Source organism: Magnolia sinica, chromosome 16, assembly GCF_029962835.1.
Source record: "Magnolia sinica isolate HGM2019 chromosome 16, MsV1, whole genome shotgun sequence".
Classification (NCBI taxonomy): domain Eukaryota; kingdom Viridiplantae; phylum Streptophyta; class Magnoliopsida; order Magnoliales; family Magnoliaceae; genus Magnolia; species Magnolia sinica.
The window spans coordinates 63140342-63163635 of NC_080588.1; the positions used below are offsets into that span (position 1 = coordinate 63140342).

Here is a 23294-nt window from a genome sequence, read left to right on the forward strand (position 1 = left end):
TTTACCAACCAAAAAATTAAACTCTTTTTATTAAATGATTATCTGACTGGTGTAAGAATGAAATATCCAACAGTCCTATTTCAACAAAGAATGTCCACGAATCAGAATTTAGGATTGTTTGATCAGTATGATTTTGGGACCCTGGGTTTGAGGCAGGACGTCCCACCATTTACAAGTTTTAATATGGGATAACTTACGGCTTCCATGCCATGTCTGAGTGCTTGGGTATTAAGTTTCGCAACCAGCGCATCAAATGACATGCGCAACCAGAGTGTCAAATGACTCCCCTTTCTGAGTTAGGGTACAGTGACACTGGTACCGACGCAAGATAGGGTGTTTTTATTTATTTATTTATTTATTTATTTATTTATTTATTTATTTATTTATTTATTATTATTATTATTATTATTATTATTATTTTTTACGATGAGGGAGAAGAGAGAGAGAGGGGAGCAGACTTGGTGAGACTCTAGATACACCGAGGTGGGTGGGACCCTGACCGTGGGGCTTATGGTGATGTATGTGCGTTAAATCCATACTGTCCAACTATTTTGAGAGCTCATTTTAGGGCATGATCCAAAAAATGAAGCTGACTCAAATCTTAAGTTGGATCACACCACAAGAAACATCTGTGATTGAATCCCTACCATTAAATTCTTCGTTGATTCCACTAGAATGTTTATTTGCCATCCAACCTGTTGATAAGGTCACAAACATCTAGATGAAGAGACCACAAAAATATTATCTTGATAGAAAGCTTTTGTGGCTCACAGGAAGTTTTTAGTGGTCAATCACCACTGTTTCCTCTACTATGATACTTATGGGATTTTGGAACTGCTTCATTTTCAAGATCAGGCCCCTAAATGAACTTTCAATACATATGGACAACATTGATGTAGTCACATACATCACAATGGGCCCCACAGCCAAGGGTCCACCCACCTCTGTGGATCCGAGGTCTCACCTAATCCGCTCCTGAGAGGGAGGGAGAGCGGGGTATCGAGATAAGAGTAGTCTTTGCGACCCTCCTAGGGGGGGTAGGAATGTCATTCGGTACTATATATGACATCTAGATTGGGTAAGACATCGGATCCACTAAGGTGGGTGGGACCCTGATTGTGGAGCCCACTGTGATGTATGTGACTAAATCCATGTTGTTCATCTGTATTGAAAGTTCATTTAAGGATATGATTCTGTTACAAGGAAATTTGATCTAACAAGTCAAGATGATTACAGAGATCAGAGCTTAGAGGGAGACCTCGTGAGGCTATGAAGGTTCAGTGTGGCCAAGTCTGCTATCGGCGAATTACAACTCCGAGCTATGATCCTTGTTCAATAATTCACATTGGCAAAATAGCCGAGCTATGCATACGTCCGAGTCCAAAGCAAATTATTCAACTGACTCCAAATACTAGTACTCGGCCTCGAGTCTGGATAGGATGAGGCCGAGCCTGGGTGAGGACACTCTAAGTGCCGAGCAGGGAGACTAACCTAAATACGGACATGACTTAAAATCTCGCCCAGGGATACGTGTCCTTAAGACATGATATGCTACACGACCCAAAGATTGCGGATGATATCTCCACAAATATAATATTGCATGATTGAGTAAATCGTGTTGAGATTAATGGATGCAATCTTCTCTATTTACAAGTATAAATACCATGAGACCCAATTGTAACAGGAACGCAGTATCTCATACCCTCTCTCTACATTATGTGACTTAGACCCAGATTCTCTGTGCTGACTTAGGCATCGGAGGGTCTCTTTTTAAGCTAGGGTCTCCTATGCTCACCTTTCTATGCATGACCAGGGTTCATATGAGGCTCGCAACATTGAGCGGAGGGTGGTTCAGATTTTGGCCTCAATAGATTAAAAAATAAAAATAAAAATGAAGTAGTTCTGGATTCCATGTGGGCCATAATACAAGAAAGAATAACAATTAACCATTAAAAACTTCTTATAGGCTACAAAAGCTCTGGATCAAGATGATATTTGTGTGGTCTCTTCATATAAGTGTTTGTGACCTTATCAACAGGTTGGATGGCAAATAAACATTCCACTGGAATCCATGAAGTTTTTAACGGTGGAAAATCAATCACAACTGTTTCCTATGGTGTGGTCCACCAAAGATTTGAATCAGCTTCATATTTAGGATTATGCCTAAAATGAGCTTTCAAAACGGTCGGACAGTGTAGATTTAAGGCACATACATCACTGTGATCCCCCACCTGGTGGATCTGTGGTCTCACTTAACCCGCTCACTTACCACATAAGCCACGCGACGGACAACACTAAGAAATGGTGAACTCGCATCATAAAGAGCGACCTCTATAAAGAGGCGTCTCAAGAAAACGATGCTATGATGTCTTGAACTTTGATAAGAAAAAGTTCAGCATAGTCAACATCATGATTCAAGATCTTGCTCATCAGATAATCTCATGGTGGCCACAACAGATCAACGGTCCTAAAACAGCACTTGGATTTTCCTTTACACTTTGTCTGATCTCTTGGTACACATGGGTTATGGTCAAGAGATCAAGAAAAGGGGGATCTCCTTTGCCACCTGGCCCACGAGGCCTACCGTTGATCGGCAGCCTCCCATTCCTGGATCCCAATCTCCACCGTTACTTCGCCAAATTAGCCCAGACCTACGGCCCCATCATGAAAGTACAAGTAGGTAGCAAGCTATGTCGTATTGAGCTCACCAAACCTAGCTAAGGAGGTCCTCAGGGACCACGATGCCATCTTTGCCAACCGCGACTTCCCTGCTGCAGCATTGACGCTTACGTACGGTGGGATTGACATGGCGTATAGTCCCTACGGCCCAGATTGGTGGATGATACGCAAGGTATGCTCACAAGAGATGTTCGGCCTGAATTTTGGGCCAAGGCACTTTCGCAGCTGAGCAGACCTGATGGACAGCTCAGATGGTTTCTATTATCAAAACATCTTTATATTTCCATAACGATCCTCATCACCCGTGGAGAGAATATCCAAAATATTTTTGGATAGAACAAGTTGATCCGAGTTACCGAGTCATTTAACCGTGGTCCTACTGGACACGGATTGCGTCCTACCCCCACACGGGCGGAGCTATGTGGGGCCCACCTTGTTTTATCCACGCCGTTTATCGCTTTTTTCAGATCATTTTAAGGTGTTATCGTAAAAAGGAGGCAGGTTCACAGCTCCGGTGGACCACACCAAAGGACGCTGCAGTGATAATGACACCCACGGTCGAAACCTTTCTAAGGGCACCATGATGTATTTTTTGTATACCATCTAACCTATTCATAAGGTCATGTCACAAATATCAGCTTGATCCGACACTTCTCCAGCTCCCAAGAGGTTTTTAATGGTGGACGTTCAATCCCCACTTTGTGGTTCACGTAAGCCTTGGACCTGCCTCATGTTTTGGCTTCTATCTTAAAATGATCCGAGGAAAACGATGAACGGCGTGGATAAAACACTTTCATCATGGTAGGCCCCACAGAGGACGCAATCCGCGTCGGGTCCTATTAGCCTAGTGGAGCAACTTAGACCACTTCCAGCACTATGATTGACAAACCAACTTCCATTCTGTTTAACAGGACATGGTGGCAGGTGGCACAGGCACCTCATCTACGGTAATAGAGTGGGCCATGGCTGAGATGATGAAGAATCCAGAGATGATGAGAAAAGCCCAAGAGGAATTAGAACAGGTGGAGGGGATGAACAACATGGTAGAAGAGTCACATGTGCCCAAACTCCGTTATTTGGACGCAGTCCTGAAGGAAGTCCTACGTTTACACCCTCCAGTCACGTTCTTGGTCCCCAGGTCCCCTAGCGCAACCATGCACCGTTGGTGGTTATATGGTCCCAAAGGGGACCCGGGTCATAGTTAATACATGAGCTATACATACGGACCCTGAAGCTTGGAAAAACCCATTGGAGTTTCGTCCTGAGAGGTTTCATAATGCTACATTCAAATGGGATTACAACGGCAATGATTTCCGTTACATTCCATTTGGATCAGGAAGGAGGATATGTGTAGGAATTCCCATAGCTGAGAGGATGCTGACTTATGTGCTAGCTTCGCTTTTGCACTCGTTCGATTGGAGATTGCCGGAGGATGCAAAGCCTGATCGCCGCTTGTTGCCGTTCCCACACCAAGATTGTCAAATCTGGAACTCTACTCTTGAAATAAGTCTAGATTGGACTCTTAATTGTATTATTTTTAGAGTGGAAGTATTAGTCATCTTAATTGTATTATTGTGCACCTAGTTTTTAGATGTGGAGGCTATAGTTGGTTTATCCAAGCCATTGATCTAATGGGTCGTCATGGATGGACCATGCCCAAAGAATCAACTCTAACCTTTCCATTGATGAATGGTTAAGGAGAAATTCACTGGCATTACTAATTCAACAAAGAAAAGAACTAAATATTCAATGGTTAGGATCTTTTAATTCGGGGGACTTTTGGGCAATGTCCATCCATGATTTGAGGCTATCAGATGAATAGCTTGGATAAACCTATCATGGGCCTTACATGTACAAGCTATGTACACCACAATAATGTTTCCAGTCGTTGCAGAATGAAACGGGGCCTCTTGTTTTTATTTTTGTTTCATTTACTTGTTTTCATGCCATTATATATATGGGTTCGGCTCAATATTATATATAAGAAAATGGCTATATAAACTTGTTTATATAAAGGGGATTTAAGTTATTTCTCCAACTCTTTCAATGTAAAATGGTTATAAATTTCTCTCCTCAGGCCTTTTTATATTACCAGAGCAGCTATGATCATATAATGTTATGTGTAGGCCTTCTTTCTCTACTCTTTTCTGGACAATTGTGAGATCCTTGATGAGCTCAGGTTATTCAAGGAATCCTTGCAAAAATGTTAGAAGTGGGTCTAGTTAGCTTATATTAGAAGTTAATGGCTCGTATATGGGCCCGAGGTACAGTCCACCTGATAAATGGGTGCATCTTGTGCCGAGGTTCTGTATGTTTGTCTGTAAAGGTTGGACCCAAAACCAAGAGCATGCAAGCACGTTTATGATTTTAATAAGCATGAATGGGACTTAAATTGGAGGCCTGATACTGAATTGGACGTGAGAGAGATGAGTTTTGGCCCGGTTAGTAAGCCTTATGGAGACTGCTACCTCTTGAGTGTGGATGGATGAAGTATAGAGGTGCTATCTCTTGAGTATGGTGGGAACAACCCTGCTTGCTTTTGAAATTTAAGATAATTTTATAAAGTAGCTATTCGACTCAATGCCATATGAAGCAATGGTTGGGTGGTCAAAAGCAACGAGCATAGACGAAGATAGAAATAAGTGTCTTGGAATACTGTGAAAGATAGCATTAAGAGCAAGATTATAAGATCATATGAACAAGCTTAGGAGTTATCTCTACAATAGATAATGCAAAACAGTTAGCCTTCATGGAGTTATGATCTTTAGGCTTTCAACAAAGGATATTCACCCAAGTTTAATGTCTTCAAAGAAGCACATTTATGCCATTTAATTAATTAATTAATTAATTAATTAATTAATTTTTTTATACGAGCAGATAATGTAGAACGTAACACAAATACATTCCTAGCATGGATGGACCAAAAGAAGGCCAAATAAAAATAGAAGTTGTTCATCAGATCTGGGTTGTATGCATGTTTGGTTCAAAGAAATTCAATCTATCGTTTGAAGTGTGAACTATAAATCGGATATAAGTTTTTATTGGGTATCATTACAAGACGAGCGACCTATGAATTTTAACTAGAACAGGCCATCTAAGTTAAACCAACTCACTTAGTGGGCTATGTTCGTCCATTTTGGGAGAAAACATACACTTCCAATTCAAAAACGAGATTAAATTTTTTCTTTTTTAAAAAAAATAATTTTGATTTTTGTCATATTTTCTTATTTTTAGAGTTTTAGATTTTTCATCTTTTTTGAAATTACTTATAATCATGTTAGGACTCTTTTAGTAATGTTTATTTGAATTTTTATGTTTGAAAATTAGGCTTTAGAAGAGTTTTGTTAGAATTAAAACTTTTATTAATGTTAGAATTTTGTTATTTTTGATAATTACGAATTTTTGTTTATTTAGTTTTATTAATGGTGTAATTGAGAAAAAACTACACATTACACACATTATTCAATAAAATATTTGAGTTTTATATCTTTTTCATATGGATTCAAGAAACTACCTTGTGCATTCAAGCTTTTAATCACTTGAGGAAGACAATGATCTTTCTCATTACTTCTCCAAGCTCTTCCCTTGTGTAAGTAGCATGTACGGTCGATTGATCGAAGGATATCAAATTAAATCAAATATTATTATTATTATTATTATTATTATTATTATTATTATTTTGAAAAAATCCTGGGGACAGTTTTTGGTGTTTTCGATTAGTCAAAAATGTTGGTCGACAAGTCAACCTGACAAGTCGAAGGATTTTGACTGGTTGACTCGACATGTCAACGTGTTGCACAATTTGCACATTTTTGCACAAATTGTTTCTATATCCTTTCTTTTGCTTAAATATGAGGGTGTAAATTGGATTATGGTTAATGCAAGTGTGCTAGAACGTTTGAGGGAGTTTTAGAAAGGAAAAGCTTGAGGCTTTCTCTTCGGGCATTGATCGGTAAGATTACATCTCTTATATCTTTGTTATTCACAATGCATCCACTTTGTGCCATAGATTTTTTTTTTTTTTTTCGGAAGGGTTTTTCCACATAAATTTGGATTCTTCTCTGTTGGATTTGTTTGCATGATTGTGATTACTTTGCTTGATTCTGCTTAATGTGCTTCCATGACTCCCAACAAGTGGTATCAGAGCTAAAATTGGGAAAGCAATGTATCTATGACATCTAACATAAAGTTCAACGTAGAGAAGCATTTAAGAAGAAGAAAAAAAAATAACTTTGAACTATGGAAGGTAACGATGAAGGGCATCCTAAATCAGCAAGGATTGGAAGATATACTCAATAGAAAGTGACTGAAAACTATGTAAGGAGAATAACGTAACAAGTTAGATCAAAATACCAATATTTCAATCTAGTTGTATCTAACGAATAAAGTCTTCGATGATGTTATGAGAGAGAATACTACAATGGATACATGGGCGCAGTTAGAAAACATTTATGCGAATAAGTCTCTTGAAAATCATTTATCTAAAGCTACAGTTGTTCAATTTGAAGATGACTGAGGGGCTGACGTTGAGACCCACATTAGTAACTTCAATAGACTAATTTACAAATTGTTGGATGTGGATGAGACAATGAAAGATGAAGATCAAGTATGTATTCTGTTAAATTCTCTTTTAGAATTGTATGAGTCGTTCAAAGACTCTTTGGGCATAGGTAGGATGACCATTAGCTTTGAGACTGTTATCTCAGTATTTCAGTCGAAGGCGATAAAAAAGAAAAGTGGAGACGTGTATGCTTTTACAGGTGCACTGGTTACGAGAGAGAAATTCTGAGCAGGATAGTGGATTGTCAAAATCTTAAGTTTAGGAAGGAGAAATTTGATATTTCTTTTAGAGAGGCCAACATTTAGAATCCAGTGAGGAGGCGAGTGGTAGTGACATGCTGACTGCATCAAAATCTAGGTACTTCTATAGAGAATGGATTTTGGATATGGGGCTTTGTATCACATGACCCCTTATAGGAGTTGGTTCATTAGTTATAGTGAGTGTGATGGTGGCTAAGTATTTATAGGCAATGATAATATTTGTAACGTGGTTCATGTTGGATCGGTGTGCATCAAAGTATTTGAAGGCATAGAGTGTATCTTGATCGATGTAAGACACGTTCCTGAGTCGAGAAAGAGTCTGATATCTCTGTGTGCACTCGAGGCAATAGAGTGCAAATTTAAGGGTTCGATTATGTCTGTAAGGTTTCAAAGGGGGCACTTGTACTCACGAAAGCACAGAGGAATGGTAACATTTATAAGTTGATAGCGAGTACTGCATCAGGTAGAGTTGCATCGTCTGTAATGGATTCCAAGTCTACACGTATGTGGCATGTGCGCCTAGACCACATAAGAGAGCAAGGTATGAATGTACTTTCTGACCGTAGTTTGGTTCCAATTTTTAAAAGCATTAATTTTAGTATATGCATGCATTATATATGTGGTAAACAGATGGATACGAAGACTACTTTCTTGCATGATGAATTAGAAGAGCATATTTACATAAAACATGTAAAAAGTTTCGAAATAAAAGGAGCAGAGAATAATGTTTGCAGGTTAAAGAGGCCATTTTATGGCCTGAAACAGTTGCTTAGGTAGTGGTATAAAAAATTTAATTCTTTCATGATGAGTCAGACATTTACCATAAGTGAATATGATTATTATGTTTATTTCAAGACACGTAGTGATGAAAAGTTCATTATCTTAATTTTGTATGTTGATGATATGTTTATAAACAATTATAACATGCCTGGGATCGACATATTGAAGGCTTAATTATCAGAGACATTTAACATTTGAGATGAAAGATCTAGGAGCTATAAAGAAGGTTCTCAGCATTGACATACACAGAGACAGGAGGTTGAGCAAGCTATGGTTAACTCAGGTTGAATAGCTTGAGAATTTATTGGTGAAGTATGGGATGGACAAAGCAAAGCCGGTCAGCATTCCCCACACAACTCATTTTAGGATTTCTTCTTAACAGTGTCTTGAAACAGATGAAGAAAAGTGGGTTATAAATCGTGTGCTTTATTCGAGTGTGGTTGACAGCTTGATGTATGCCATGCTCTGTTCGACACCAGACATTTCACATGTAGTAGATATTATTAATAGATACATGTCTAACTTTGGCAGGTAACATTGGGAGGTAGTGAAATGGCTACTTCGATATATTTGAGATACGCATAACTACGTCTTGACATTAAAAAAATCAAGACACAAGTTAATAGGTTAGGTGGACTCAGATTACGTGGGCAGTGTGGATAATAAAAGGTCGACTTTTGGTTACTTGATTGTGTTAGCGGGTGAAGCGATCAGTTGGATGTCAAAGCTTTAGTATGTGATGATTCTTTCCACAACTGAAACTGAGTATATGACAGTGACGAAAGCATTCAAGGAAGCAATTTGATTGAGAGGAATGATAAATCAGTTCGGGCTTCAGCAGGAGGTTGTGCTGGTTAATTATGACAGAAAAATCGCGATCAATTTAGTAAAGGTATCTGTTTACTATTATAGAACTAAACATATTAAAGTACGTCATCAATTTATTCGACAGGTACTAGAAGAAGGCAGAGTGACTCTCGAAAAGATATACATAAGCGTGAATCCGATTGATATGCTTACGAAGTTGGTTCCTGAAGTGAAATTCAAGTTTTGTGCGACTTATCTAGGTCTGGCAAAGATTGAGTGAAGACGGAATGTATACAAGAAGCAATGATTGTGGAACTATGATGCAGACAAAGTAGAGATGAAAGTTCAAATGTGGCATATTGCAACATGAAGATTAGGGACATGGTGGAGATTGTTGAAAATCGGATGCCTCAAATCTGTGATGAAACAGGGGCCTTCGACTGGTTGAGAATCTGCTCGATTGATCGAAGGATATCGAATTAAATGGATTTTTTTGATAAAACTCTTTGGATAGTTTTTAACATTTTTAATAGGTCAAAAATGTTGGTCGGCCGGTCGACCTAATAGATCGATGGATTTTGACTGTTTGACTCGACAGATCGACATGTTGTGCAGTTTGAATGAATTATTTCTATTTTCATTATTTTGCTTAAATAAGAGGGTGTAAATGAGATTTATATTAATGCAAGTGTGTTAGACGTTTGAGAGGGTTTTGGAGAGAGGAAAAGCTCGGAGCTTTCTGTTGGTGTATTGATATGTAGGATTCCATTTCTTGTATCTTTGTTATTCATAGTGTATTCTCACTTTTATGCAATGGTTTTTTTTTCCACATAAAATTGAATTATTGATATGTTGGATTTGTTTGTGTGATTGTGATTACTTTGCTTGATTCAACTCTATGTACACATGGGAGTCCCAACAATATGGACTGCAAAACTTGAATATACAAGTTTTAGGTGTGATTTTACATTGGTCGGCATGGATGGCCCCATAGAGCTTCCTAAGTATACTTAATTAGTATAGCTCCATCACAGTTGGGCCCATAGAGAGATCCACAAGTATACTTAATTAATATCACTCAGATCGTATCTGATCATTCTCCAACGAAATATGGTAGAACGACGGAAGAACAGTAAGAAGGGAGGGCCATCTCTCCACAGTATACATGGTTAATCGGATCTGTTCATCTAATTATAATCCACGAATGGGCAACGGTTGAACAATCAGTTGATCTGATCGTAAGCGTCTGATTGGTTGTTCTCAAAGCAATGATAGTAAATTGAAATGGCTGACAGTCCAATATCCATTGGATGGATTGAAGGAAAGCTATGGATGGAATTGTTTGATAGTTGCAATTGTTGGAACATAAGCCATCCATGATAGGGCCCACTAGACTAATGGACCCGATTGATATAGCACCCGGCCAATTGTACTACGCAGAGATGGCTCTACCATTTTCCTGTGCTCTACATGTTTGATGGAATTTGACAAGTGGTTCAAATTCCATGTGCACGTGGGGCCCACCTGATGGTATTTGACTAATCTTAGATATCATCTGAGGATCAGCAAATGGGAATGTAAACACGTGTGAGGCGAGTGCACTCGAACAAGCAATCATCAGGTACGGTTGGGATTGCATCTGGGCTGGCGTAGGAGGTGTATCTAGGGCTGGTATTTGATCCTGCTGTAATGGGCTGTGCCTGACCCATTTACCAAATGGGCCAACAGTTCAAACACAAGCCCAGTCCACAAACCATGTAGCCCATCAACCAAACTGGACTAGAAGCTCATGGCCCATTTAAATAAATTCATTAAGCCCAAGTCCTACTCAACTTTTTTACTTATATAGCATGGTTGACGGGTTCGATTTACACATACAACAGCAGCAGAACCCTTACCCATAAAAAGATCATCCTAATAAAAAAAAATCCAATGGGCCACACCAACGTGAACAATGTAAAATTGCTCTAAAAACCTTCTTAGTTCACATGTGGTGGACCGCTGATTTTTGTATCTTCACTTCATCCTGTGAGTTACACCTGATCAACGGTTTTGATGAAAGATATAAGCCATGGTGGCCCCACATGCAAACCTACAGTTGGCAATCCATCCTCATTGTTTCCTGTGGAATAGCCTACCTGTGTGGTGGATCTCGCTGATTATTATTATTATTATTATTATTATTATTATTGTCTGGGATCTTATAATCGAGGATAAAACCGGATCTACGTAATGAATTTTGCATACTGATGGGCCCCACAGAACTTGGGTGTTTTAGAGGATTCGGGTCCAAGATTTAGCCGCGAGCATTGGACGGGAATCCGCTGCAACACTTTTTACGTGGTAGTAAAACAGTACTCTCTGGGGCCTACCATGTTGCATATGTAAAATCAACTCCATCCATCAGGTATATTCCGCGATGGTAAGCCTTGGGACCAAAAATCATCTAGATCTACAATTCAGGTGGACCACACCATAGGGGGAAAAAATGGAGATGTGACCCCAACTGTTGGTTTGTGTTTGGGACCACCATTGTATATATGTTTCATCAAACCCGTTCATAAGTTGTGACTCACTAGGATGAAGGTAACAAAAAAAATTTGACATGGACGAACATGATGAGGTCGATGATCACCGTTTTCCTCAAGGATAACCACTCCGATTCTACAAAAGTTTATTTGGACTCTTCACCTAGGCTTCTCAAATCACGGGAAAAGAAAATAAGAAAATAGAAATAAATTTTAATAAATTTGTAAATTGATTGATGAATAAATTAAATGAGTTTATAACCCTTTAGATAGGGATACCAAGTAAAAAAATCAAAATCAAACTACAACTAAACTCTTAGAATTCACAACTTATTATAAATAATAAACTTACTATTTATAGACAATCGTGATGTCTACCAGCCACCAAGGTTTTCGGCCAAAATATTAAGTATCCTATTTGACTTCAACAACTTGTTTTGCTATTCTAAGCACTTCTCGCGTTGGCCGCAACTCTTAAAGCCTAACGGATGAAAAGTTATAATTAAACTAAAACTTGTAAAAACAGAATTAGAATAGAAAAATGATCGTCGATCTGGTGATATTTAGTAAATTTGGCTTGCTCAACCCGATGTAGCAGGGTTAAGTGGCTAAAGTAGCTTGTTCTACTCCAAAATCATATAATTTACGTCCGATAACTCATTACAGATTGCAAGATAAGCCCGATTTAAGACCTAACAGTCTAGATTACTTCTATTGTCGACCGGGCCTTTTCTGATCCATCTTGACCATGAAACTATCCGCGACCCGCTCTACATAAAAACCCCAACCTTATTAAGTAAACCCATTTATAGGTATAGATAAGCTTTTTCTATAATGCAGTGTCTTGAGTGATCTCAAACATGGGTGGGTCACACCACAGCCAATGGTAGGGTGGGGATACCCACCATTAAAACCTTCCAAGATTGAATTCAGGGACGCGTTTTGTATATGCCATCCAATCCACTCATCAGATATGCTCCACCAGAATGACTGGACATCCCAAATTTCAGGCCATTATAGAGCTGAACACTACGGATATCACGTGAGAGATGGATTGGATGTCATGTACACATCATGTGGGCCCCACACCACGTTGTACAATAAGCTTATTCCTCTTATTCAAGAACACTGTGTGTAGGTCTCAAAATGATGGATGGCCACATCCAACCCACGTATTTCTTTATACTTTATATGATACCATCTTGTGGAGAGAGATGATTTGGAAAAAGGAATGTCAACACTAAGACTGCAAATCACGACTTGTTTAAATTAAATTACCTATCGAGATGCGGATTTCCTAGAGATTGGATTTATCCACACCGTCCATCCATTTTTCGATCATTCCAGGGCATGAGCCCAAAAATGAGGCGGATCCAAAGTAAGTGGGTGGACTGCGCCACAGTGGGGATTGAAGGCCTACTATTGAAAACTTCTTGGAGGCCACAGAAGTTTTGGATCGAGCTGCTATCTATGTTTTCCCTTCATCCAGGTCTCTATAATCTAATAAACATTTTAGATGGCAAATAAAGATCCTGGTGGGCCCTAGGAAGTTTTCAGCAGAGGTGTCATCATCCCTACTGTTTCTATTGTGTGGTCTGCTTGAGTTTTCTATCTACCTATTTTTTGGCTTATACCATGAAATGATATGGAGAAATGGATGGACGGTTTGGATAAAACATATACATCATGGTGGCCCCCACAAAGTTGGGAGTGCATCACTTCTAAATAGATGAGATGCGTACGGGTACATATGAGATTTCTTCATATCACCCGAAGAGATCCCGAAGAGATCACAGGGATTTTTTTTATTTTTTATTTTTAAATAAGGAATCTCAACCCTACATAAGACTGTGACCAAAGACAGATTTGTTTAAAATAAACTAGTCTCAATGCGACTAATGCCAACAATAAGAAATAGGCATGGTCTCATCCGCAAGCCGGGAAGCGTTTTGCGTGATGGGCCACAAACCACCCACGTTGATGGTGTAACACGGCAAAGTTCTATGGGTCCCACCATAATGCATGTGTTATATCCACATTCCATCCAATTTGCAAGATCAATTTAAGACACAAGTTCAAAAATAACACAAGTCCAAACCTCAATTGGACCACACCACATAGAGTAGTGGGGATTGACGGCGTAAAATTGAAAACTTCTTGGAGGTTATATGAGTTTTGGATTAAGATAATATTTTGTGTTTTCCCTTCTTCTTGAAGTTTGGGTGGCCTTGTGAGCAAGTTGGATAGCAAATAATCATCAAGGCGAGCCTTATAAACGTTTCCTCACTACTTTCTATTATAATGTTCTCTTGAAGTTTTGAATCTGCCTCTTTCAGATTCATGATCTGAAATGATCTGGCAAGATGGATGAATAGTGCAGATGTAACACATATGTCATGGTCAGGCTTATAGAAATTTACAACATCAAAACACGACTAATGTGAGTGGCCACCATACGATTAGCTGTCTAACCAATTGGGCATTGACATCTCTTCTTTATAATTTACGTGGTATTAGAGAGTGATCAGAAGAGAGTTTTATTCAAAACAAAAGAATTTCAACGCCATAGATAATAGGATAAGCAACCATTAAAGAACTACATCATTGATTAGCCCTGATGCTTCTTTTCTCAATTTTCTAAGGGTGTGTTTGCTTGTACCAATTGTCATAATATTTTATGATTAATTAGTCTAATTTAGTATCAAATTTCATGATATTTGGTGCAAACAAACACACCTAAATAAAATGACTTTTGGGGGATCACCTAAAGATCAGACCAGCCAACTTATCATGCGGGCCGTTGAATATAAACGGTTGGCCTTTCTTTCATGCATCTTCCAATTTGATCGTACACACGTGGCCTGCTTAATGGTGGATTACGATTGATGCATCTGATCTCATAAAGCGTGCCACGTTGTGCATTTTAAATCTCCCCTCGCCATAACCGTTGGAAACATATGCTAGCTCCCCGACTGGTTTGTTCACTTTAATTTGCAACAGCTATATTTTACACCATATGTCCCTTTGGAGGAACATCCGAGCCGTGAAAGTGGTGGATCATACCATGAAGTCACCAATATAAAGAAAAAAGAAAAAAATAAAAAATGGAAGAATCCACACTTCTTGTGGGCCACATACAATACATTTAGGAAGACCATTGGCTATTAATTTCGATGGTGTAGCCCACATGATGAATGGGGCCGTTCGTCTAATTACATACGTCCGTTTCTTAGATAAATGCGGGGCCCACCTTAGGAGCAGATAGCTTTAGCCATGTAGTATTCACAGAGGAACCTGCTGATGACCGATCCAATGTACAAACTGATAGCCGGTAGACCGTGGACGTCCTGCAGGCAGGCGTGTTGATGCGTTGGGTGCTGTGGGGCCCAACGTGATGTATGTTTTTTTTATATCCACGCCATTCATCCGTTTTGACCACTCATTTTCGTGTATAAACCAAAAAATGAAGCAGATCGGAAGTTCAAGTGGACCACTCCACAGGAAACGGTGGTGGTTGAATGCTCACCATTAAAAACTTCTTGGAGGCCACAAAAGCTTTGGATCAGGTTGATATTTGGGTTTTCCTTTCATCCCGGTCCGATGACTTTATCGAGAGGTTGGATGTCCAATAAACATCACAGTGGGCCCTAGAAAGGTTTCAACGTAGAGTGGCATTATCCCCCACTTTTTACTGTGGTGTGGTCCACTTAGGATTTGGATCAGATTCATTTTTGGGTTCATGCCCTAAAATGATCTGGAAAAGCGGATGGACAGCGTGGATTAAAAAAAAAAATCACGTTCGGCCCACAGCACCCAGCACATCAACACACAACCACTGTGACGGTGTTGGACGCGCCACGTAGTCAGCCTCCCTACTCGCACATTTGACAATGAATAAGTAACTCACCATATCCAACGGATGTGCGTGCCCTCTTTGATGGAATGTCAAGATTTTTGAATGAGAAATACTTAGATAGTCTGGCAGAGTGTGATGAATGATACGCAACCACTTATAAAATACTTAAAATCACATACGAGAATAAGAAAGTTCAAAGTCAAACTGTAATCGTAGGTCTCAGTTTACATATTTCATAAACCAAAAAACTACCCTCGTTGTATTAGCTGACTATCCTATTGGTGGACATTTATTGGATGATTAAGAATGAAATATCCAACGGTTCTATTTCAACAGACGAGTGTCCACGAATAAGAATTTAGGATTGTTCGATCAATCTGATTTTGGGATTGTGGGTTAGATACATTGCATCGCACCTTTTTAATGTAAGACTCTCACCTTATATGCCATGCCTGAGGGCCTGGATATCAACCATCATGAGCAAACAGAGTATCAAATAATTTCCCTTTCTGGTCGAGGTGCAGTCGGTGGTAACCGGTAGAAGTAGGGTTCACGTGATTTATTCAAGAATCCAATCCGTCCATCAGCTGATTCACCTTCCCTTCCACTACTTGGTAAGAAATAAGCCCAAATGAAAATTTAGGTGGGCTACACAACTGACAATCTGAAAGGTTTGTGCAATTGCTTGATTTGCGTGGGAGCACACATAATCTAGGCCGTCCATGCTCTTAATCTGCCATGGATCAAGGGGTTAGACAAAAATACACTACTCTGCAAGTCAGGTAAGTTTTCGTGAGAATAAAGATAGGCGTCCCCTCCTGCCTTATTACCTATGCTGTGGCTCACCAGAGTATTGGATCGTGCTGATTTTCAGGACGTGGATGTAACCTGAGGCGATGCATCCGATGGATGGGTTAGATTTGTTACATACGCCACGTGGGCCCCACACATTCACGGAAAACCAGAATCTCACTGTGCTATCGGTACCACTGGAGAGCAACTAAATGCGTTCTTATGCGTCGAAAGTGAATGCGGATTTCTTCGGGAGGAGCTTACACGCGTGGTGAGTAAATTCTGTGGGGCCCACCGTGATTATATATGTATATGGCAATCTTGACCCACGTGCGGTCAGTGACTTATTCCTCGTGTTCATGGCACGGATTTATGTCAATCCAAACCCTCCAGATCACGGGGTCCTCTGTGGATAGGGCATATGCTGAAAATCACATCGGCTGAGAATCCAAGCCTTCCAACCAGTGGATAGCAAATGGATTCAATGGCAGACATCAGAGGTTAAGAACTTGAAATTATCAATTTGTTGAGATCTTTTGGATATTCTTCGGCCATGCTGGGTCTATGACTGGATTGATAAGTGTCCGCCATGTCACATGACATGTAAGGTGGATGAGTCGTTGCTAGGTATTAGTGAAAAATATGTAAAGTAATTCAGGCCATCCAAATCATGGCCCCACTGATCAGGTAAATCTACAGAAAACCCAACTGTGGGGATGAAATGGATTAATACTTAAAGATGGTCAGCTGTCCACATTCAACCTGCAAACTCAGATAACTAATATGGGCACTTAAAATTTTCACAATGCTTTGTCCACAGAAGGCCCATTAATTGTCCTGTCCCATACATGGTAGATGGTTAATTACTATTAATTTATTATTCTATCGTGTCACTACAGTTTTTATCATCGTCGCTTCAACTACACTACCACACAACCAGCCTACCCGACTCAGCCAGAAAGACGCCATTCTACATCTTTGAATACCTCTCAAGATGTGGTCCTATTAGTTAAGAGATGTGCCTGTGGTACCATCTTAATCTTATAATGGCAATGAGGAGGTGTGCTTCTCAAATGATGTTGTTTATAAATTAAATTGTGGATTAAAGAAATCATTTATGCATGAATAATGGATATTAATAAAAATGAAATTTTAAACTTGTATCTTATTAGGAAGACTTGCTTAATGTTATGTTTGATCTTTCCTACCTTACATTCTAAGAGTAAGATTTTATATCTACATGTCTAGACAAAAACATGCATTTATAGAAAAAGAGAATTAGAGAAGCTCACATATTGCATGTTTTCCTATAGATTGCTCAATCTAAATAATCTAATAGTTAGATCAAAATTGATGAACATATGTGGCCCACTTAATAAAAGTCATATATTCTCCTATTTCAACTACACTGATCTATTAAAGAAAATAACATATTTCATTTTATTTTATTAAAAAATAATTTATAAAATATATTTGTTTAGAAACTTCCTAATAGAATTTTACTACATTGTAAAAATAATAATAATAATAAATAAATAAAATACAATTTAATAATATAAATAATGCTTTTTAGTCCAGTTCATCAAGACCATTGATATTAGATCGGGATACCAAACAATGAGAGAGAAATCAGAAGCAAACTACAACTAAAACTCCTAGAATTCGCGACTTACTATAAACAGTAAACTTACTATTTATAGATGATCATGATGTCTGCTAGTGCGCAAGGTTTTTGGCCAAAAATAGTAAGTGTCCTATTTGGCTTCACCAAACCGTTCTCCTAATTATTTTAAGCTCTTTTCACGTTCGATGCAACTCTTAAAGCCCGACGGATGAAGAGTTATGATCAAACTAAAACTTACTATTTATAATAAAAACGAAATTAAAACAGAGAAACGACTGTCGATTCAGGGGTATTTCGCAAATCCAGCTTGCGCAACCCGGCATAGCGGGGTTGGTTGGATAAAGTAGCTCGTTGTACCTCAAAATCATATATGTTACTCCCGATAACTCATTCCAGATTGTGAGATACGCCCGATCTAATGTCCGACGGTCCAGATCACTTCCGTCGTCGACTGGGCCTTTTCTGATCCATCTTGGCCATGAAACCGTCTGCAACCCGCTCTACATTAGCTATATAAATATTCAATAAGACAAATTTAAATTCTACTTATTTAAAGCAAAATGTGAATGCAAAAAAGCATAATGTAAAATGAATAATAAAATCATTAATATATATACCTCTCCAATTAAAACTGAACTCCCATTAATCGAATGGATCATTGGGATCAATAACTCTTGTAAACGTCACATATTCCTTAAAGAGCGCATTAGAAAGGCATTTAGTGAGTTGATTATATTTTTACTTCAATTATACCATTGTAGCTTAGGAATTAACTAAGGTAGGGATTCCAATATTTGAATTTCACCTAGTCCCGAGTGAGCTGCAAAACTACTTCTTTTTATTTTTAATTCAGATGAAGAGTCCGAGCAACTTAGAATATTTATTTATTATTATTTAAATTTTTTATTTTTATTTTTTCCAAAAAGGTGGGAGCACTTTGGGAATAACTTAGATTTCATAAACACAACGTCTCCACGCAGATCAATGATGGTGTCTCCTCTCACTTTGTTCCGTCCTATGTGGCTTTGATTGGCCTAATTTGTGGGCCTGGGAGTATTTTATGGTGATGTATTTGATGTACCAGTTGGATGTCTTTCATACATCATGTGGCCCTACATCTTGTGGGCACCATCTTAGCTTGTGATGAGCACTCCCATTAATTAATATGCAACACCTCCTCTCCTTCTCTATCTCATCACCTTCTTTTTTAAATAATAATACAGAGAGAGAGAGAGAGAGAGAGAGAGAGAGAGAGAGAGAGAGAGAGAGCATGTGAGCCGTTGCCGTAAGGCCACACATGTACAACACAAAGAAATGGTGAACTCACACCATAAACGAGCGACCTCTATAAAAGCCCTCTCAAGCAAACGACGGTGTCATGTCTAAACTTTGATTTGATTCAAAATTTCCAATATATCATGTCTCAAGATCTCGCTCATCCGATAACCTCATGGTGGCCACAAGAGATCAACGGTCCCCAAACGTCACTCGCATTCTCCTTCATACTCTGTCTGATCTCTTGGTACACATTGATTATGTTCAAGAGAACACGTAATGGGGCACCTCCTCTTCCACCTGGCCCACGAGGCCTACCGCTGATTGGCAGCCTCCCATACCTAGGTCCCAATCCACACCGTTACTTCTCCAAATTAGCCCAGACCTACGGCCCAATCATGAAGTTAAAGCTAGGCAGCAAGCTATGTATCATAATAACCTCACCAAACCTAGTTAAAGAAGTCCTCAGGTGCCACGACGCAATCTTCGCCAACCGCGACGTACCAGCCGCAATACAGGCACTTTCATACGATGGGAATGACATGGCATTTAGTCCCTACGGCCCAAAATGGCGGATGATGCGAAAGGTGTGCTCACGAGAGTTGATGCATCCCACAGTGCTTGATTTCTACTATAGCCTACGTAGATGTCAGGTGCACCAGATGGTTTGCTATGTGCGCACCCAAGTCGGTACGCCGGTTGATATAGGCAAGCTAGGGTTTCAGACGGCTCTCAATATGGTCACGTGCATGATATGGGGTGGTACGCTTGATGGGGAGGACATGATTCGTGTGGGCCACGAGATTCGACATTTGACAAAAGAGATGAACGAGTTATTGGCTACGCCTAATGTGTCAGATCTTTTTCCTATAATATCAAGGTTTGATGTACAAGGCATAGTGGGCCACATGAAGAGGCTTTGGTACCGGTCGGATCAGATCTTTGAATCAATCATAGATCAACGGTTGAAAATGGACAGAGGGGAAGGAGGGAAGGAAAGCAAGGACTTTTTGCAGTTGCTTTTGAAGCTCAAGGAGGAAGGAGTAGACCCTAAAACGCCCTTGAATCTGACCCACATCAAGGCCATGTTTATGGTAAATACTTTTCTCTTGTTTTAAAATAATATTCTTAAGCTAATATACTCTGACCCACCAGAGGTCCGGCCTGAATTTTAGGCCAGGTCACTTCCCCTGATGGGAAACGGATTGGCTGCTACCCCTGCCACCAGCCCGGTGTGGGTCCCACAATGATGTATGTGTTTCATCCATACCGTTCATCCATTTTTACAGATCATTTTAGGCTTGATCCCAAAAATAAGAGGGATATAAATATCAGGTGGATCACACCACAGGAAAAAAAAAATATAGTGATCGGATATCCACCATTAAAATCCTCCTGAGGCCCACTGTACTGTTTATTTGACATCCAATCTGTTGATTAGGTCATAAAGACCTAGATGAAAGGAAAAAACAAAGATCAGCTTGATCCAAAACTTTTATGGCCCCAAAAAAAATTTAACGGTCGACATTCATTCAGCACTGTTTCCTGTAATGTGGTCCACTTGAGATTGGTATATACCTCATTTTTTGTCTCATGCCATAAAATGATCTAGAAAACTAGATGTACGGCATGGATGAAACACATACATCATGATGGGTCCACAGAGCACCGACCACTAGCCATTGGCTAGTGGCAGGTGGAGTAGCAAATCCGTTCTCGCAGATAGAACCTCTCTTTTTAGCTATATCAATACTCTTTTCTTAAGCCCTACAGAGCCAGTCTTGGCCTGAGGACCGGGCTCAGGCTTTTTGTAACCATTCATTTGTTTTGATATGTTCTGGCCTACGTGAGATGTGAAATCGCTTGATTTTACGTGAAAAGATCTAACTCGAGACAGAACACAAGTTGATCCGAGTCACGAATCGTTTAACCATGGTCCTAATAGCCCAGTAGGGCAACTTAGACCACTGCCAGCTCTACACTTGACAAACCAACTTTCATTCCATTAACAGGACATGATGGGAGGTGGCACAGACACCACGTCGTCGATAGTAGAGTGGGCCATGGCTGAGATGATGCAGAATCCAGAGATAATGAGAAAAGCCCAAGAGGAATTAGAACAAGTGGTGGGGATGGACAATATGGTTGAAGAGTCACATATGTCCAAACTACCTTATTTGGAGGCTGTCCTGAAGGAAGTCCTACGTTTACATCCTCCAGTCCCGTTCTTGATCCCCAGGTCTCCAAGCCAAACATGCACTGTCGGTGGTTATACAGTCCCAAAGGGCACCCAGATGATAATTAACATATGGGCTATACATAGGGATCCTGAAGCTTGGGACAACCCCTTGGAGTTTTGCCCTGAGAGGTTCTATAATTCCACAAGCAAATGGGATTACCGTGGTAATGATTTCCGTTACATTCCGTTCGGTTCAGGAAGGAGGATGTGTGTAGGAATCTCCATGGCTGAAAGGATGCTAACTTATGTTTTAGCTTCGCTCTTGCATTCTTTTGATTGGCGATTGCCAGATGATGCGAAGCTCAATCTTTCAGATAAGTTTAGAGTTTTTCTGAAGAAAGAGACACCGCTTGTCGTCATTCCTACACCGAGATTGGCAAATCCAGAGTTCTACTATTGAAATAAGTCCACTTTTAATGATCTAGTTATATTATTTTCAGTGGAAGTATTATTCATCTTGAATTGTAGTTTACTTATGCTAAGGTGGTATTTGTATTCGGGGGCTGAGTTACCTTTTAACGAACATATGTAACTTCCCTGTTGTGTAACTAGTTTTTAGATGTGGTGTCTGTGACCAACCCATTGGTCTGAGGGCCAGATGGACCAGCACTCATTGATCAACGCAGAAAAGACCAAAGATTTGGTCAGGATCTTCTGATCTGACGAATCTTTTGGGCATGGCCATCAGATGAATAGCTTGTATAATCCAACCATGGGCCTTACATGTGAAAGCAATGTACACAACCCGGAAGTTCCCAGTCGATTGCAAAAGGAATTCAGCCTCTTGTTTTTATATTATTGTATTATTGTCTTGGTTGTTTTTGTGCTATTGTATCATGGGTTTGGCTCGAAATTATATTTACGTAAATAGTAATAAAATACTCTTGTTTATATAAAGGTGACTTTGTAAGTCGCAACTATTTCAATGTAACATGGTCACAACGTCTCTCCTTTCTATATCTCTTTTTATGTATTAGAGCAGATAAGATCTCTTAGTAATGGATGTTACGGGAACTTCCCATGAGGTCGAGCTGTGTGTCCAACATCAACACCGTGAATTGGATGGCCTGGTGCTAGAATCCAAGCTCATGTGAAAGCAACTCAAAAGGAATGAGAACAGAAGAAGAAAAGAAAAGAAAAGAAAAGCTTTTGTGCCATTTATATGTCAGTGCCTATGGTTTAGGTCGTTAGCCATATTACTGTCTCTCATGGATAAATGTATTTCCTAAATGACAAGAATGCCCCTGTTAACTGGACGGTGCTCTATGGGCCCCACCATGATGTGTATGATTTATCTATGTTGTCATCCATTTTTCCAGCTACATTTTAAAGTGGAAATTGAATGCCTACCATTTAAAACTTCGTGAGATTACAGAAGTTTTGGATCTGGCAGATACTTGTGTTTTTAACCTTAGGCTAAGTCTATGTGACCGAATCAACAGGTTCGAATGCAAACAAACGTCATGGTGTCCTTAGGAAGATTTCAACAATGGGCATTCAATCGTTGTAGCTCCCAATAGTGTGGTCCACCTGATATTTGGATCTTTCTCATTTTGGGACTCATGCCATAAAATAATTATCCAAAATGGATGGACGGTGTGGATGTAGCACACATCATTGCGGAGCCTACAGAGCACCATCCATGCATCGTTGACTACCATTACAACTGCCTCAGGATTGCAATCATGTCATCTGGCATGCCATCAAAATTTGAGGTCGCCCGCCTTAATATGCATGTGAAATTCACTGGGACCACTATTTTGCCATTCCATATTGGGCCAAGGGACCAAATTTCTTATCAATCCATAATTTCAGTGGACCACGGTTGAAAAAGAAGAAGAAGACAATTGACAGATTGATTAAGACTTGGCACAAATACATTTCTAGTATGGA

General features: G+C 39.6%; 1 protein-coding gene and 1 pseudogene across 1 annotated transcript; both read left to right on the forward strand.

Moving 5' to 3' along the window:
• The first annotated feature begins 2408 nt into the window (after positions 1-2408).
• LOC131228889 (flavonoid 3',5'-hydroxylase 2-like) lies at positions 2409-4263 on the forward strand (annotated as a pseudogene).
• A 15159-nt stretch (positions 4264-19422) lies between these two features.
• LOC131228891 (flavonoid 3'-monooxygenase CYP75B137-like) lies at positions 19423-21801 on the forward strand. Its single transcript, XM_058224734.1, has 2 exons — positions 19423-20256; positions 21175-21801. Exons 1-2 carry the CDS (start codon positions 19423-19425, stop codon positions 21799-21801), a joined length of 1461 nt encoding a protein of 486 aa, XP_058080717.1.
• Positions 21802-23294: the final 1493 nt, after the last annotated feature.

Coding starts and splice junctions, on each gene's coding strand:
- LOC131228891 (XM_058224734.1), top strand. CDS start 19,423: ATGTTCAAGAGAACACGTAATGGGGCACCTCCTCTTCCACCTGGCCCA. Junction 20,257..21,174: donor ACATCAAGGCCATGTTTATG/GTAAATACTTTT, acceptor TTCCATTAACAG/GACATGATGGGAGGTGGCAC.